The sequence below is a fragment of the Fringilla coelebs genome (assembly GCF_963513975.1).
Source record: "Fringilla coelebs genome assembly, chromosome: 6".
NCBI lineage: Eukaryota > Metazoa > Chordata > Aves > Passeriformes > Fringillidae > Fringilla > Fringilla coelebs.
Window position 1 is genome coordinate 43335732 of NC_140034.1, and position 18126 is coordinate 43353857.

The 18126-nt window shown below is 41.3% G+C and overlaps 1 protein-coding gene across 1 annotated transcript; it reads right to left on the bottom strand.

Annotated features, from left to right (window-relative positions):
* Nucleotides 1-8636: 8636 nt before the first annotated feature.
* Nucleotides 8637-17676, bottom strand: RAG1 (recombination activating 1; the record flags this gene model as incomplete). The annotated part of the gene is made up of 3 exons (XM_084208710.1): nucleotides 8637-8722; nucleotides 8856-10993; nucleotides 17555-17676. 3 exons carry the CDS (start codon nucleotides 17674-17676, stop codon nucleotides 8637-8639), a joined length of 2346 nt encoding a protein of 781 aa, XP_084064836.1.
* Nucleotides 17677-18126: the final 450 nt, after the last annotated feature.

The window sequence follows — 18126 nt, forward strand, 5'->3', positions numbered from 1 at the left end:
ATTTACACTGCTGATTAGTATTCACTGGGAGGAAATGAAATCACACAATGGTTGAAGCAACGTGGGTTATTGGAGCTTGAAGAGATCTTCTTATTTCAGTTATCTCAATGTTTTTTTTAAATTTCAAAGCACATGAATTTTTTCTCTCTCTTAGGTGTATTTTTGTAATACCAGACAGGGACCCCATCGTAGAGGGCACTGTGCAAGCACACAGCCAGACACTGGTAAACTGTGTGCTGAACTTTATGCTATAACTTACTCCCCAGTAAGTTTAATGGAACTGCTGGTAGGGTAATGGTCCCAGGTAGTCAGTGCTGTTACCATCTGTCCATTAAGAACATTATATTGCCCATTTTAATTTTTTATCTTAGTCAGTAGTTCTAGAAATATTTGACCTAATTCATAGCTGAATTACTCTAGTTTTATGTTGGTGTAATGAAATAAAATGAGACTAATTATTCTGGTTTTAAACAAAAATAGTGGTTTTAAGTCCCTTGTGTCAGAAATAATGAAATATTCAGATACTGAGGGTCAGTTTTCTTCAGAGACTTCCACTACGGAAAGCTTACATATGGAGCATTTAATTCTGGATAATTAATTTTTTATTTTGAGAGTTAGGGAATGATTATATGTCAGTTTTGGCTACAGTTGAGGAATATAATCTCACAGTAAAAATTTAATTGCTTTTTTTAAACTACTGTGATCATCAACTGCTCTTTGTGTTTGTATTTTTAAAAATTTAGTAAGATAATAAAGTTTATAATGAAAACTGGCATGGGTTTTTTCATGTATTCATGGGTTAATCAAGTACTGTAAACCCTAAAGTTTGCAAAAGGACATCAGGTATGCTTGGGAGGTCCATATGAGGCCTGATAGGGGTCTAGCTTGACAGCCACCCCATGCTGTGAGCTCCCACTGACTTCAGAAGAAATTCCTTCTGGTGAACAGGACTTTTATCATTTACTCCAGGTCCTCCACTGCCCATTTCTTTCTCTGCTTTCCCCGGGTGACTGTGTAGAGTGTGAAAGCTTAGAAGTGCAAACTGTAGCTCAGAGGGATTCATTGAGGCAGTGGGGCATTGTGAGGGTAGAAACAAATGCGGTTGGCTTCTCAAAACATGAGGAGAAGATTGGATTCAGATTGGAAAGGACAGCGTCAAGGTTGAATAGCCCAAGAGTTTACTAAGATTTTTGTGGATTCTTTTATTGGCTATTTGTGAAGCCTCATCATTCTTGACGTTATTTTTTATTTTTGTTACTGCTCTAAACAGCTTTTCAGAAAATCAATACCAGCAGCTCCACATTTGTGAGCCAACAATAATAACTCAGTATTCACAGTCCAACTCTCATGCTGGATCCCTGAATAAAAAAGAAAAGCAGGAGCAGCTGTCAGCTATTTGATCACTATGTGGAGACCCTGAGCAGCCACTCCTTTACAAAGCCAGTGTGTGGAGCACAGAATTCCTGTCAACACAGACGTGTCTGCACAATACTCCCCTTAAAACCTTGCCACCCCAAGTGAACAGCAAAGAAGAGTAAAGGGGAAACGTACAAAGTTTTCCTTTACAAACTTTTCATGTGCTGAGGGAGCTTAAAGTTTGGATTGAGCTTCTAAAGGGGAAGTATATCACCCTGACTGCCCACTCTACAGCCTGTAATTGGGTATAAATTCATAGATTTCAATGCCAGCTTCCCATTTTCTTTCTCATGTTACGTTATGTAAGCTCAGAGTATATAGTGGTATATGTTTTCCCAAAGAGTAAGGTAATATCGTGTTTATGTAAAGTCCCTTCAAACTGATGAAATTAAATAGTCAGTGTCCCCTTTTGTAGGTTACTCATAGGTCTTGGAGAGCTGAATTATCATTAAAATATATCTTCATCACGCACTTATTTCCATCAACCAAAAAAATCCACACCTACATTAAAGCCACATCATCTCAACACCAACAAAAAGGGTTGATATACTCACACAGCAAAACTCCCCTCTTACCACTTTGCCATTTTGCAACAGCAAAGGGATCCCCACAGCCTGAGATAAAGCCTTGTGGCTCAGGCACTGGTGGTGTGGTTCCAGCATGTTGGGAGTGACTCTGAATTTCCAGAACTGACTTCTGCAGCTGCAGTGACACCCTGAATCCCTGGGAGCACAAGCACACATTGAGGTCCCTTCCAGTTCTTACATGAGCTGTTGTTCTTTACTTAACACTGTGACTATGAAAAAAGCAATTCACAGTCAGACTTCATGTTATACCTCACTGGGCCCATAACATAAGTGTGTATTTGAGCTGGTTTTTTTAAATGTATGGTTTATTTGAGTAGGAGGGGATAATTGCTTGGTTAAAGCATGTCTCAGCTTCACAGTGAAAGGCTGTACAAGCAGCACTAAATCACATCTCAGAGGCTGTAGCTACTGCAGGAAAAAGAAGTTATAAGTAAAATAGAAAATATTTGGAAGGACTTGAATATAAAGAGATATACAAACTTCAGCCTGTGAAGAAGACACTTGACATAGCACTCAAGACTGCAGAAAGCACCTAATTTCCTCAGTCAGGTACTTCAAAAGCATTCATTGTCTTCAAAACCAGCTAATCAATACAAGATGTTTCTTGCTCAGGCAGGTTAGAATTAACAGATAAGATGAAGTAGATTTAAGTGCAGAAGTAAATCTCTATTGTATCTGCATCCAATTGACCTGTGTGTTTTGTAACCACAGTAAGCAGTATCATGGTTCCCAGATACATTTTAGTAACACTCTATTGCTATTATCAGCTTCTCTGAGAAGAATATATGGATTTTACTGCTATTGAAAGGTGCTTGGACCTTGAAGTACCTGATTAATTTACAGGAAAAGCACAGCACAAACTTTACTGGTAGCACTAAAGCATGTGTTGTAGTTCAGAGTGACTCATTGCACCAATGGACCTTTGAAAGGAGTGGGAGCCAAAAGCAAAAGGAAAATATTCAGATTGAAAAGGAATTTCTAAAGTTATTTACTGCTGGATCCTGTGTATTAAAGACAGAAGGATTGGCTTACTTCTTTTTCATGATTGGTGGCCTCAGCTCCCTCTATATTTTATTTCCTACCCTATTCCATTTCAAACATGACTAACTTTTGGGAAAGGCTTGGGCCTTTGAAAATCAAACTCCAATTTGTTCTCTCTACTTCGAAAACTGTGGCACTGTGGAGTACATTTTTAGTTTGGAAAAAAGCAAGAGGATAACCTTATAAACTCTCCAGTTTCTCAATACATAAACATGTGCAGGAAGAATTGGGCTCTGGCCATTCCACAGATGTGCAGAACCTCCTTTGTAGAGGTGGTAGCTACTTGTCCACTTGCTCAGAATGCTCATCTACAGAGGAGGAGTATTAAAAATGCACCTCTTGACCTCTCTCATGAATGCTGCTAGAAAAGCTGCTAATTAAATCCTCTCTAATGTGTCTTTTTGTATCATGGACAATATTAAGCTTGATGAAAAAGGTACAAAAGCTCCTTAAACACTTAAGGAAACACTTAGTAGCTGCAGCTGGTCAGCTGTTTGACCATTACACCATATTCAGTCCCCTAAAGCAGCACTCTGAAGAGCTGTGACAGGCCTCATTATTCTTCATCTTATCTCCACAGGAGTACATGGAAAGTAAAATTCAGTCAGTTATTACAGATTTAGGAGTTAAGGACTGTCTGAGGTTTAGGTTTCTGATTTAAATGGGCTCTGGTTTTTTCCAACCAACATTATTTTTTACTTGAGGCCAGATAAAAAAGCTGAGCTGGTGGTATAAAATCCAGATATTAGATCTCTGGTTATCTGATTACACAGGAAATCATGTAGCTTAATTTGCTTGTCATTGGTTCCATTCAAACCAGCTGGTTCACATAAATCTCTTAACCTGTAGATATCATTGCAAGGAAGAAAGAAAGATTTTTCAGAAGTAGAATAAAGCTAAGCTACAAAGAATGGACTAAAAGGTAGATTGGAACTAATCTTTACAGCTTAACCTCTAGTGAGGAGCCAAACTTTGATGAAAAATATACTTAATGTATTAGCATGGTGATAACAGTGCAAGGCTGATTTTACATAAAATCTGGGATGGTATTTGTAAATGAACCAAAAGACATTTACAGACTAAATAAAACTGTCTTTATATCAGTTTATTGTTCTGTCAAAAAGCTGCTTGTGAGGAAGGGTGCTGGAAGGACTGCTGAGATTCACAGAGTAATCTTCATTTGTGTTAAATTAGTGACTTCCAGAAGAGGGCAGGAATTACAGCTGCCTCTGGGTATTAGAACAGCCTAACTGTGAAAAGCATCCACATTTTAAATGAAAACTACGACTACCACTAGGAAATTATGTGCATCATTGAAAAACTAAGAAATAAAAAGTCAGAAACTTAAACATCTATAAGACCTTTATTTTAAACTGCTTTAATGAAATAAGAAACTGTAATACAGTAAGAAAAAATAAAATTATGAAGCCATGCAGTGAAACAAAGCAAATAAATCAGTGTAGTCAGAAATTAGGATCTTGTAAATAGCTAGAGTTTGTTTCTGAGCTACCTGATTAAAAATCAAAGCTAATTTGTGTAAAGACAATATAATTATTCCTGTGAGGAAGAAAAACATGTGATAGCAGAATTGTGGCTTCTAACATAGTTCCCATCATATATAACATGGCAATTCACAATACCAGACCCTGGAAGAAAACAAAACCAAACAAAACAAGATACATAATATGATTGTATGAAAACTACAGTCAATACAATTTCAGAACAAGGTGGTAATTATTTACTGTAATTACTGAAGGATTTGTACTAGTAAAAAACAGAATGTGAAGGTTTAAAAGAGTACCATGAATAGAAGTTTCTCCATGTTTCCAAAGCCTCTTAAAAGTCAGAAGGCTTGACAACAGGCTCCCTAACCAAATGCTGCACCTGTCTGCAGTCAGGATTTGTTGGCCTTCCTGCATGGCTGTGTGCATGCAGCATCATTATTTCAGCTCTGTTTACAAAAGCTTCACTTGCAGGTACCTACCCTTTCAGTGTTTGCTCTAATGAGCTCAAAATTCTCAACTGATTTACAGAAAGATGTCAACAATGGGGAAATAGAAGATTAAACTAGATTCAAATCTGAAAAAACAGAAAAGGGGAAAAAAACAGTAGTACCTCTCTGTGTCAGCTGTCCTGCCCAGAGCTGGTAGAGTGTGAAATGTGACTTTATAGCTTGAAACATCTCACAAAAGAGTATTGCCACATGGCACTGCATTCCTCTGCCCCACTCACATTTTGTTCACTTTGATGAGTTACCCCAGGATGTAAGGCTTGTCTCAAGAAACCGTGTGTGCAAGGATCAAACTTACTCAGCCCTTTCACAGGCGGTGAGACCAATCACTTGCTGTTATCAGCAGTCTGTCAAATTGAATTTGGAATTTGAGCATGTTTCAGTTAAAGTCACTGAAATTACGTGTGCAAAATTAACAAAGGCTGATCCCTCACTCCATGACACAAATGCATATTGGTAACAATGCATTGCTGTGGATGACTTTGGATTACTTCAAATCCACTCCTGTGCAAAAGGCAATGAACACTATATATACCACTTAAAAGGAGTGAAAATCACCATGAGATGAGTCAAGATTGTTAAACAAACCCCTAATTAACATTCAGGCAAACTCAAGGATACAACATAAGGTAAAACAGCTGTCCCAAATATACATACAGAGAAAAAAGAAAAGTGTGCAACTATTTGTATAATGAAATATATGCTGACCAAATATGAAAACTATATCTACAAAACTGTAACTGCTGGAGAATGTTCTTTATACCTGCTATTTATACTCCCTAGGAAACAAGTCTATTTGTGGTCTGCATTTATTAGTAAAGAATGTTAGTTATGCAAAACTATTTTTATGCTATATAGGAAGTACTTGTTTTCAAAGAAATTAAAAAAAATAATCTAGAAATGAAGTCAGGAAGTGCAGATATACATGATACATCATACAGAAAGTTCTGTAGCCCTCATGACTGCTTAGGAAAAAGACACTATTTCCAACTGCAGGTTTTGACATTGTGTAAAACTATGTTTAAAGAAATCATGTTAAACTAAAATCCTAAATGAGACTATTTTTAACATAGTGATTTAATTACTTGAAACCAAAGAAAGGCATAATTAGAATAACATTAATATTTGTACTAATTACTAGCTCTTAATTCTATTTTTTAATTGTCCATAATGGTAAATGCCAGACCCTTAAATATATAGTAAACAACGTGAACAAGATACTACAAAACAAACCTCAGACCATTAATTCTTTTAAATTCATTGTTCACTTACACTTAGAAACCAACTTCTGCCACATCAAAATGAAAAAAAAAAAGTGGATGATTTTAGATCTGTGCTTTGATTGTTTCCGCATTTAATCTTGTTTCAGAAACATTGCTGCAAACACAGTAACCCTAGCCACAGATGCAGATCTGAAAGGCTGGATGATTTGGAGGCATTTCAGGTACTTGAGTATGTTTCATGAATGTCAGTGAATTAAAGTCACAATGTTATGAATTATGAATATACTAAATATACTAAATATTACTTCAGAAAGACAAATACCAACTAAACACTGCTGTAATAATGAAAAATATGGCATGCAGAAGTTTCAAGAGAGTTTATTGCTTTTTAACTAGTCATGTAAGCAACTATCTTTGAGGTTAATCAATATTATCCCTCTTTTACAGATTTGGAAAATGAGGCAGCGCTTGTGGTATATCCCAGGTGAGAAAAAGTTTGGTATCAGATCCAGCTGGAGTACAGCAGCAGCAGTCAGGGAAATAACCTGCTGGCATGATCAAGGTAATAACCATCTCCTGAGAAATGGGACTGCTGTGACTAAAGTCACTTGCTGAAACTGTGCACCTTCTGGTATTAATGAGGATTTACTGGTGACTTCAGTGAGGCCAGGAATTCATTCCATAAAACTGTACAAATGCAAATTGTACTATATACTGAAGTTACCATAGAAGTCTAAAATGCTCATGAAGCAACAAGCTACACAGCAGAGCTTGAATGTACTTTATATAATGAGATAACCACAAGGTACTGTAAATCCTGATTTAGGAGCACAAGTTTGCCTTTCAAAGTAAACAGGCTATGATAAAAATATATTCTAAAAACTTCAGCTACCTTTCCTATATCTTCATGTAGTAAATTAGCGTGATGATACCATCACCTGCTCCTAAGCAGTACTAAGCAGTACTACAATGTATATGGTAAATAATAATATTTCTAGAGTATGTGACATCAAAGTTTGCATCTTTAGTAAGTATTTTCTACAAAAATAACTGAACTTTATCCAAAGCAATTATCCAACTGTCTCACTGACAAATCTTTACCTTTAAAACCCAAAGAACCATCAAGAAAATAATCAAGCCCTCTTAAAAAGTAAATAGCAAAATATTCAACGAAATGCAAACAGAACAAACAGCAATGCTCCTTTGCAGCAACTCTGCACGACTCTCTGTCACAACTCTCCACAATTATATTCCCTCCCAACTAAAACTTGCTATAAAACCTTGTTTACTTTGATTTTTATCCCTTAGAAACAATATGACCAGAACAAAACAAAGACTTCTTTGTGATTTTTTTCTGCTTTCATCTCATATAGCAACTGGTAAATGCACCAGTGCATTACCTCTTGGAGATGCCCAACACACACAGTGTTTATTAAATGAACTCCTCTCAGCACCTAAAGAGGGAGTGTAAATTTCAGACTTCTCTGTACCTCTACAGGTCTGAAGAAGAATCTGATTCCTTGCAGGGAGACACCACCACAAACCCAACACCAAAGGTGATGTACATTTAGAGTTCTGCTGAATCATTGTTTTCCAAGACCTCCAGTGGCAAGGAGTCACCTAAACTATCCCCTGAATCAATGGTGAAGTTCTGGCTTTTTAATGTTTTATGAGCATTCATGAACTTCTGGAGGTACTTGGAGGTATATAGCCAGTGGTGCTTCAAGACATCCTCCATCTCATAGACCTTGGACTGCCTGGCATTCATTTTTCGGAACCTCCTAAACAGTTTGTTTCCAGACTCATTTCCTTCGCTTGCCCAGGCCCCAATGGACCCATCTCTTTCAATGATTTCAGGAACATGAGCAAGTGTTTTGTGGAAATAATTTGTAATCTTGCCCTCATATCTGTACTTGAACTTTGTAGATAAGAGCTCTGCAAAGCGCTGTGAATTGTAGCTATATTGGCACAGCAGTTCTGGGCACTCCTTGGCAGGGCATGAGGATCGCCACACTGGCTTCATCTTCAGATAAAGGTCCATTAGTTCTTTTAGGGCTTCATGCCTTTCCTCACACTTAATTAATTCACATACTGCCTCTACAGTCTCTTTGGACATGAGCTTTCTAGCAAAATTTCCACTCATCTTCAGCATAGGCTTCAAGTTCATCTTCTTCCTGAGGTGTTTGTCAAGAGTCAACTGCCACCTCTTCCTCTCCTCTTTAGACACATCAGGATTCTTGTAAAGTTCACCAATCTCCATCTGGAAAATCCTGTAGAATTCTGTGGCATTGCCAATGTCGCAGTGCAATGCATCTATGGAGGGAACGGTCTCAATGAAAGGTTTGGCTGAAACACCCTTCACTCTGTCACGGAGCTCATCAACAGACTCGTGATACGGGTTGGACCTCCATATTTCATATCGCTCCAGATTTTCAGCATGGCTCCTGGTTATGGAGTGGAAGACCAGATTCTGGGATGCCTCCAAGCGGGTTGCATCACACAAGGTACAAATATAAGTGGAACCTGAGGCCTCCAGCCCTTCCACTTCCCTCAAAAGTTTCTCGTCATATCCTGTACCCCTAAAGACGAATCTAAATGTTCTCAGGATGCCTCCCATTTCAAGCAGCAGTTCACTGTTTTTCATAGCCTCTCTTTCTGCTATGAGGGGGCTCAGGATTGCTGTCAGAGTTTCATGATCCGATTCATCAGCCAGCATAAGGCACAAGGGCTTACAGCACAACTCTGAGTTGGGCTTTACTTCCTCAAAGATCCTCTTGCTTTCATTCCCATGTGCTATAGAAATGTTCATCACTGTGAAGGAAAAGCGAACAGCCTTCTCTGGGACAGCAGGCCCACTTCCATGCTTCTCACTGACATCTCCCATTCCATCACAGGACTCTTTTACTACCACAGTGAAGGGGCCATTCAAATAGTCATCCAGGTTTTTTGCTTTCATGCCTTCCAAGATCTCCTCCTCCATGTCCTTTAAGGCACAAACCAAGGCTGCATCGTATCGGAATCTCTTTGCAATTGTGTCTACTGGGTAATCATCAATTGAGAGTGGCAGTCCTGATAGTCCATCTATAATTCCCACTTCTGTGTTAGTGGATACATTTTTCAGGGGAGGTTTCCACTCAAATGGGTGATAGCCTGGTAGGAGGGCTTTCTCAGCAGTGCGAAGAGCATGCAAAGGCTGGAAGATCTGCCTCCCAGTGACAGCTTTTACTGTTCTATACATTTTGTGATACTGACTACAGCTGAGAAACGTGTTGATTCGGATGGCCAGACAGACAGCAGGATGAAGTCCAGATCCCCTCCCTTGCATTATAGCCTCCAGTTCATCTGCTTGTTTGTGTTCATTTTTTGCTCTCAGAGCTAGCAGGAACAAAGTCATGCATACAGCCTTTATATCACCGCCCTCTTCTTTCTCAGCAAAAGCCTTGACTTGACGTTTCAGCTCCCTCAGACGATGTTTCTGAGCTCTCCTCGTCAAAGACAGGAGGTGCTGCCTCGGTCGGCCACCTTTATTGATGTAGCTATAGAGCTCTCCTTCTTTCATCTCCTTGTGGCCAGAGAGGTGTTGGCCATATTTTCCATGCGAGATCTCTTCATCACATTCCTTTACAGGGCATCTTATACTCAGATTATCGAGGATGTTCAGGAAGGATTTCACTGGGGTTACCAGATCAGTAGGAAAGCAAGGATACCAGCAGGAGGGGCAATAGCTGCCCATAACCCTGATACATTTAAGGATGCAAGTTCTGCAAAACAAGTGTCTGCATGTTGTTTCCACTGGATCTGCCAAAATGTGATCACAAATCTGGCAAGAAATGGATTTAATGAAATCTACTGGGTAATCAACTACAAGCAGCTTGGTGCTGAGATGCATATCCTTGCAATTGACAATCTCTTTCATTAAATTTTTGTTGTTTATCTGTGCTTGTTTGAGTCGTTGGTTCTTTACACCTCTGTTTAGCTGAGCACGTTCCCCAGTGGTTTTGACACGTTTGCCACGTTGCACACTTGGGGGCTGGCTTTTTCTCTTGACTCCTCGTCTGGAAGTGTGGCAGACATCACAGTTTGGGGAATGGGGTTGCCACTCCATTGTGCTGTTCCTAGGAAAATACACTTCACATAGAGTATTACTGAATTTTCTATGTATAATACTCCAACAGTTGTGACAAAATTGAGTGGGATGGATGGTGTCGACATCCCCTCGCACATCAATCTTGAAAACCTTTGCAATAAGATCTGGCCAAGAGGTTGCTGTTTTTTCTTTCTTTCTCAGAAGCCACAGAGTTTCATCATCCACTGGCCCATGCACTGGGTAAGTTCTCTTGGAACAATCAGTTTTAAATGAAACCCCACAGATGCGGCAGAGTTGCTTCAGATTGTTCTGATGAGCTCTATTGTCTTGTGTTTTTATGGCACGGGCATCTTCCTCAAGTCCCTGCCTATTGCCCATTAGCTCCATCTTTTCTCCTCCTGGCGCTGCTTCGTCTTCATGCAGGATGATTTCTTGGTTTGAAGAAACAGCCTCTTCTGCCTGATCTTTGTGTATGTGCTGGCTGTCATCAGAGGCTGTTTTTTCAAATGATCGCAATTTAAAGAGCTTGAATTTCCATTCAGAAAATTTTGTATATGTATGCTGAAGTTCTTCAGGTAGGTCCATTTGTGATGCTACTGACATTGCAGTCTCACAGAAACCAGATGACCTGAGAAATAAAAAGATGTAAGTTAGCTTAATTTCCAAATTAAAAGGTTGTCCACTTAATACATGAGATGAATTTCCAAATTTATTTTGACTTTGATCCTGAGGCATCACATGTCTGTTTGCTCATCTGTGCACCTTACATGAAGCCATTATTCATCCTGTAGTAAACATTTCAATCTGCCCCTTCCTTCTTTTACTTGGTGGACCTTAGCATATGTAAAGCTACTATAGACAACAGCATTACATTCTGAAAGTTGGTGATTTTTTTAATGTGAAACTGAACTTAATTGGTGTCTGAAAGGTGGAATTTTGTGTGTTCGTGCTGTATTATCTAAATCAGCAAATCCACTGCTCTCATGTTCCTTTTTATTTCTGAATCTGGTCAGAAGTGTTTCATACATGGCATTCCACGTGGGCAGAGCAGCACATACCACTCAAACACAGCACAGACTTTATTCAGGCCACAGTTTTGTAAGGTACTTTAGCATGTGCTTAATGACTACGAGTAGCTCCATTAAAGCAGGAGCACTGTGTCCACTGTTGATACAAAGCACTACAGTTCTCTGAACTCCAGAGGGGATACAGCAATGCATACTGGCTTCAGATTTGACCAGGAGAGAATATGTGTACATTGTATATTAGCCATTCATTTAAGTATTTTGCTGAGATCTTTCTGTAAGGGTTGCTGGTACTGGAAATCTGAAAATGTCTGTGTAAATTTGACCCTAATTTTAGCTTTCATAGAGGTGCAGCCAAAAGTAATATCAATGTGGTTTCCATGGAAATATGGTGTGTATAAAAATAAATACAAGACTTTCACCTCAAACACAGAAACTTTTTGCTACTGTATCAGACCCAGAAAATAAAATTGTATAGAAACAACAAGAGTGACTAACCTATTTTTCATTACCTGACTATGAGAAGTGCACAAGGTAAACAAACAGTATAGAGAAAATTCAGTTATGTTTTCTGACATATTTCTATGTTTTTTGGTTTTACTGCTCTGCTTGGTGCATGAGTAATAAAAATGAGGAAGACTGTACCTTAAGACAATGCACTAGAACTAGAAATTACGTAGCTGTGGTTTCTTTTACTGATGTTATCATCACTTAATAATCCACATAACTTGCTAGAAATCTCAGTTTGGTGTCTTTGCAGAAGGTACCCTTCATTAGGTAATACATCCAAGTCATGGTTCAAAGTGATGATGCCCAGTGTTTCTGGGATTATTTCATCTATAACCTTTCAATAAAGTATCATTTCAGTACAGCCCTTTCCAGTCTGTTGGGAAAGGACTGCATGCCTTAATTAAATTCCACATCCAGAATAACATACCAGTCTGATTAGCTCTTTCCTGAAGAGCTGAGTTTTACTTTAAAATCATTCATTAGGCCTGGCAACTAAAATGTAGGTTTGTTTTCATCCCAGCTTCTCTTCACTCCATCCCACCGAGAACAAGCTGCCCATACCACTGTCCCCATCTGCCCACATTGCTTTGTCCAGCTGCCTATACTCCTAAATATCTCTGTCTGCACTGCAGTCCCCTGCTGCCCATTGCTGATCCAGCCTGGCGAGGAGTGTGCTTGTATTCTGCTCTTCACAGATCTGTGAGGTGCAGCCGTGCACAGATGTATTCAGAGCATTACTACTGTCTCACTTTCTTGTCTGCATCTTGTGACAGACTCGGTGAAATTTATGCTCTGAGCAGTAACCCATTTCCCCTGAATAGTTCTGTGTTCCTACCCTGCAGAGTAATTGAATACCTAGTTGCCCTGTACTGCCCACAGATCCCTCTCTTCTACGTAACACCCTATGCAATTTTGTGTGATTTCACCATCACCAGCAGCACTTTGAGAATCTCTTAAACCATGAGTAATGCCTCTTCAGGATGACATCAAAGTCATTGTAAAGAAACAGCCAGCACAGCATACATTTAATGCAAAATATTTAATACTTTCTCTGCTCTTCTGACCCTTTGAGTAAGTGCCACTGCAGTGCCATACTCATCCCCAAAGCCATGACCTGACTCTTGCTACTAATCACCAGCTCAAATGAATCTGACAGGGTTTACCCATGCTAAAGGAAAGTTCAGGCAGTTTTTTCTTTTCCTCTTTCATTGAACATGTCCTGGAAGAAAAGAATGACAAAGACGCCCTCTCAGGTTACCAGACCTTCACCTTCTGCAGTGGTTAATTGTTGCCAACAGGCTACTCATCAAATACTTTTGAATTGTCTAGCTCCCAGGCAGTGGAGATTACAGCAGCTCTCTTAGAAGAGCAAGAAATTTTCCCAGTGCTAGGAATATTTCCTGCTACTAATGCGAAATGTGCCTGTGTTCTGTTATTCTAGTTGGGGGTCATGATGAACAATCTTTTTTCACCTTGCCTACCCCACTCAGATTCTTACAGAGGGAGCCCCAGGCATGAATCTCCAGCCATGGCTATTTAATCAACTCAAACAGCTGTGTTCAGTATCACCTCTTTTTTTCTTGAAAAGGGAAAAGAAATCCCTGTTTTCCCCCAGATCACAGTATTTCACACATTTCTGAAGACAAGCAAGATTGCAATATTTTTCTTAACATCAAGGAAGACTTTGCTTTATAAAAAGGCTCACCAAAATGAACAGAACAACCTCTGAAGTGAGGGAGCACGTATAAAATCACTGACCTGCCCATTAAACCAGGACAAGGAACCAGCACTGGGATGTCCTACAAGCATCTGGGATGCTGTCATTAATACTGCTAGCCTACCTTCAGCTCGTTGTCAGTTTGTAGAGCTGCTGCTGTGCCTGCCCAGTTTGTTCCAAATGTCAAGCTTGTTTGCTGTCTCTCATGCATGCTCTCACTCTTTCTGTGTTCCCTCTGCTTTTTAAAGACACTGCAGTGCTGTTTATCTCACTTATCCTTCTCCCTCTGAGTTCCCCGTACAGCACTGGTGCTAACCACAGTTTATTTGAACTGAACACAATACAGAACTCTCAAATCCAGGTGGCACCTGGCAATTTATGAGGCTTAACCACAAAATTCATAAAAACAAGGTCGTCTTGTGTGAGACTCCCGGGCTCTGAGGTAAGTATGCAGACTCTCTCTGAGGAGCACCTGCACTGTTTTTTAACACAAAGTTTGCATTTAGCTTTCTTCTTTATAGTTTCATAACTGGTTTCTTCACTGTTAACTCTCTGAGAGGAGAACCTAGTCTTGGTCACCCTGGTATTCCACATCAAAGCTATTTCATTGGAGACCAATGTCTCGCTTCCCCAGCCAGCCTTCTGCAGTTTGGGTGAATGACAACAGGGATCACAAAATGTCTGTGCTTCTGATACCAGTATTTAATTTTCATGGATATTACCTCTTTAGTAATGTGTATCTGGGGTCTTGAATGCCCTAAGCAGGCAGGACAAATCATCAGTATAAAAGTTAGTTACATAGTTCTTGATTAACTGGTAGGTATTACACCAGGTATGGGCCATAGGTGGCCACAAACAGTGGCCAGGAGAGTCTTTTTCCTGAAAGGCCAAGAAGAAAGCCCATGCTTAGTTTCCACAAAGCAACCACTCAAAAGCTGACTCAAAGTAGAAAGATGCTGTCGTATAACAGCACCCTGAAAGTTTTCAGTCTCTACACTCAACATTGTGCAAAAATTCTAGTGATCCATTTCAAACATGAATGTAAGCTCACACTCCAGAAGTAGGAATTGGCAATAGCAGAAAAACTGTATAAACACCCAGGCATATCCCTTTTTCCAGAGAATTTGTGATCCTACAGGATTCAAAATCCATTTCTGACTTGCACACTTTTCCCTGAGAAGGTGGCTGAGGGAGGCCACGGTGCTTACATTGTGGCTCAGGATCTCCCAGTTAATGTACCTCTTACCTGACAGCATCTGATGTCAGCCAGAAGAAAAATCAGCAAAAGCTGTAATACTTGATATTTGCTATAGCTAAAATAGGTGAGAGGACTCACACTCTTTTATCTACTCTGATCTTACAATGCTTTCAGTTCTTGGAATCATGGAAGCCTCTAGGTTGGAAAAGGCTCTTAAGATCATCAGGTCTAACCACAAAACTAACACGGCCGAGTCCACCACTAAATCTTTTCCCTAAGTGACACATCTGCATGTGTTTTAAACACCCCCTTGGGATCGTGACTCAACAACTTCTGTTGCCAGCCTGTTCCAATACTCTTCAACCCTTTGGGGAAGAACTTTTTCCTCATAGCCAATCTAAACCTTTCCTGGTGCAACTTGAGGCCATTTCCTCTCGTCCTATCATTTGCTACTTGGGAAATAGCCCAAGCCCACCTTGGTAGAAAGTCCTTGAAAGAAAGGCAGTTGGAGAGAGCAATAAGGTCTCCCCTGAGCCTCTTCTTCTGCAGGCTAAACAACCCCAGCTGCATCAGCTGCTCCTCAGAAGACCTGTTTTCTAGACCCTTCACCAGTCTTATTGCCCTAGCAATGTCTTTCTTGTAGTGAGAGGTCCAAAACTGAGCACAGGTTTCAAGGGGCAGCCTCACCAGTGCCCAGGACAGAGCAACAATCTCTTCCCTGGTCCTGCTGGGCACACTATTGCTGGGCACACTATTGCTGACTCAGGCCAGGATGCCATTGGCCTTCTTTGCCACCTGGGCACTGCTGGCTCATTTTGAGCTGACTGCCAACCAGCACGCCCTGGTCCTTTTCCAGCCATTCTGACTCAAGCTATTCTTGTTAGATGATATCTTGGAGAAGTGGTTAATCCTGAGTCTTTGCGCCACTCAAGAGGCTAACAACACCTGGAACCAGTGTAAAGATTCATGCCAAAGCAAGTAATGTATGGAGAAAGAAAACAAAGTGTTTAGGAATCTGCAATGCATGGAGAAAGTAAAAGGGTGTAGAGACAAATGTTGATATCCTTACTCAGATTCTGACACACACAAAACCCTAATATGAAATAAATCCCAATCAGAAACATCCGAATGTCAGGTTAAAGTAGAACAGAAGCCCTAGATGTCATTCCAGGCCAAGGCAGTGTGGGACAAGGATGTCATGGCTGAGGCATTTCTGGACATCTGAGAACATTAGATGGCTAGGGCCTAAGCTCACTACTCATCTGTTTTGCCTGAATTTCCTAACAACATACCTATTTTACTATTCATTCCCTAGCACTTGGAGAGACCTTTCAAAAAAAAAAAAAAAACCAGGTCGAGCTGCAATGCCAGATATCAATCAAAATCACTCTCTGCAGTCACAGACTGATTTCATCTCTTATCTTGAAATGGCAGGCACAGTTCCCTGACAATGTGCATTGTTAGGATTGAGGAATTTGAGTCTCTTTGAGAAGTTTAGCAGATCTCTTCTCCCTCTGGAGTCCTCTTTCAAAACTTCATGGGTGGCTGGCTGCCTGTCCTGTCCCCCCAGGGGCCTGAGTTCCCATGCAAAACCCCACCGTACAGGCATCAGCTTCCTTATCAAAGGAACCACATGAGCATACATAAGCCTAGTCAAGTGCTTTTCTTCCAAGTACACAGGAAATCACCTTGGAAAAATATTGTCTCGTAGGGATGGAGCAGGCAGCTAAAGATTTTAATTGATCTCTAATTGCTACAGCTTTGGGCGTGTTTTGTGTTCCTAAGAGCACAATCGCTGAACAGTTTGAGCTGCACAGATCCAGTACTGGAAAATGTTTTCCCTGTGCAGTTGGCACCACCGAGTGGAGAAAAGCATTTTTGCATTTGTTTCTGTTACAGCCTGGAAATGAATACGTGATAATGGGCCTAAGCCTTACAGATTTGGAAACCCTTCTGAATAAAAGAATTCATTTATTCTTGGAATAAAAACTCCAGATAAGTTCCTTGAATTCTCAGTTAAAATAGGTTGGACATCAGTGCCCTTGACACCTTGCAGATTACAAAAAAATAGCCTTTTTCAGACATACAAAACCCTCCATCTAAGGTTATCTGTTTTACAGAGCCATGCCATGATAAATTTCCTCTCTTTACAGCTCATGAAAGCAGCATACAGTATGCTCACTTGGCAGGAGAAAAAGGGTAGCTCTGAAATTCGTCCAGGAGCAAGTCCACAAAGTTTCAATTTATTTATTTGTCCTCAATGTTGTTATTTCTTTATTGGAATTCTTTGGAGCCCTATCTGATGGCCCAGCTATTTCTCTCCCCTAACTCTTTAGCTTTCTGGCAGGTCCTAACAAAAAAATGTAAGTGTGTTTTGGGCACCAGCAGTGCTCGGAGGGGTGCATTAGGGTGGCATGGCCTTGTCTTTGGCAGCAGCACCCTGCAGAGGGAGACAGGCGCTCTAGCCATGGAACAATCCTCTGATTTCCAGCTCCCAGGGAGCATGGCATGCAGACAGAAACACTGAAAATCTCTAAAACTGGGGTCCCCAGCAAACCACCCCCCCCCGCCCCCAGCTAACATCCCCCCAAAAAGCGGGTACAGCTTGTTGGATTTAAATGTGTGTTAATCAGAGATTCTTGCCAAGAAAACTCCCTAATGCGACCAACCAAATTCCCCTCGTTCGTTCCTAAGGAAATGAAGTTGTGTTCGCACTGTCCCGGTGTTTCCCTTCCTTACAATTGCCCGCTGTCCCGGCCACCGGGAGAGGTTCCCCGCTGCCCCCGGGAGCAGCGCAGGTGCCTGCAGGAGTCCCCGCGGCACAGCCGGGGCGGGGAGAGGAAACTGTGTCTCAGGAGCATTCGGTTTGCATTGACAAAGGGCTTTTTGGCGGCTCCCAAGCCGTGAGCACGGACACCACCCGCTCCACGCCCCGGCTTTCAGCGCCTCGTCTTTGACCGCGCTCAGGGCGGAGTGGAGCGCGTCCTAATGGCTCTTCATAGAAGCATCAGCAGCGCGGAGCAGGAGGATTCAGCCGCGCTGATTCAGCCGCGCTGGTGGTGACAGCTTTGTGCGTGTCGGGGACGGGTGACAGTGACAGCTTTGTGCGTGTCGGGGACGGGTGACAGTGACAGCTTTGTGCGTGTCGGGGACGGGTGACAGTGACGGCTTTGTGCGTGTCGGGGACGGGTGACAGTGACACCGCAGCTCCCACCAGCCCGCCCCGCTCCGGCGGCGCTGCCCCTCCGCGGCGGCAGAGGGCGCTGCAGCGGCCCTGGAGCCCGGGAGGCCGCGCTGGCTCCGAGCGGCTG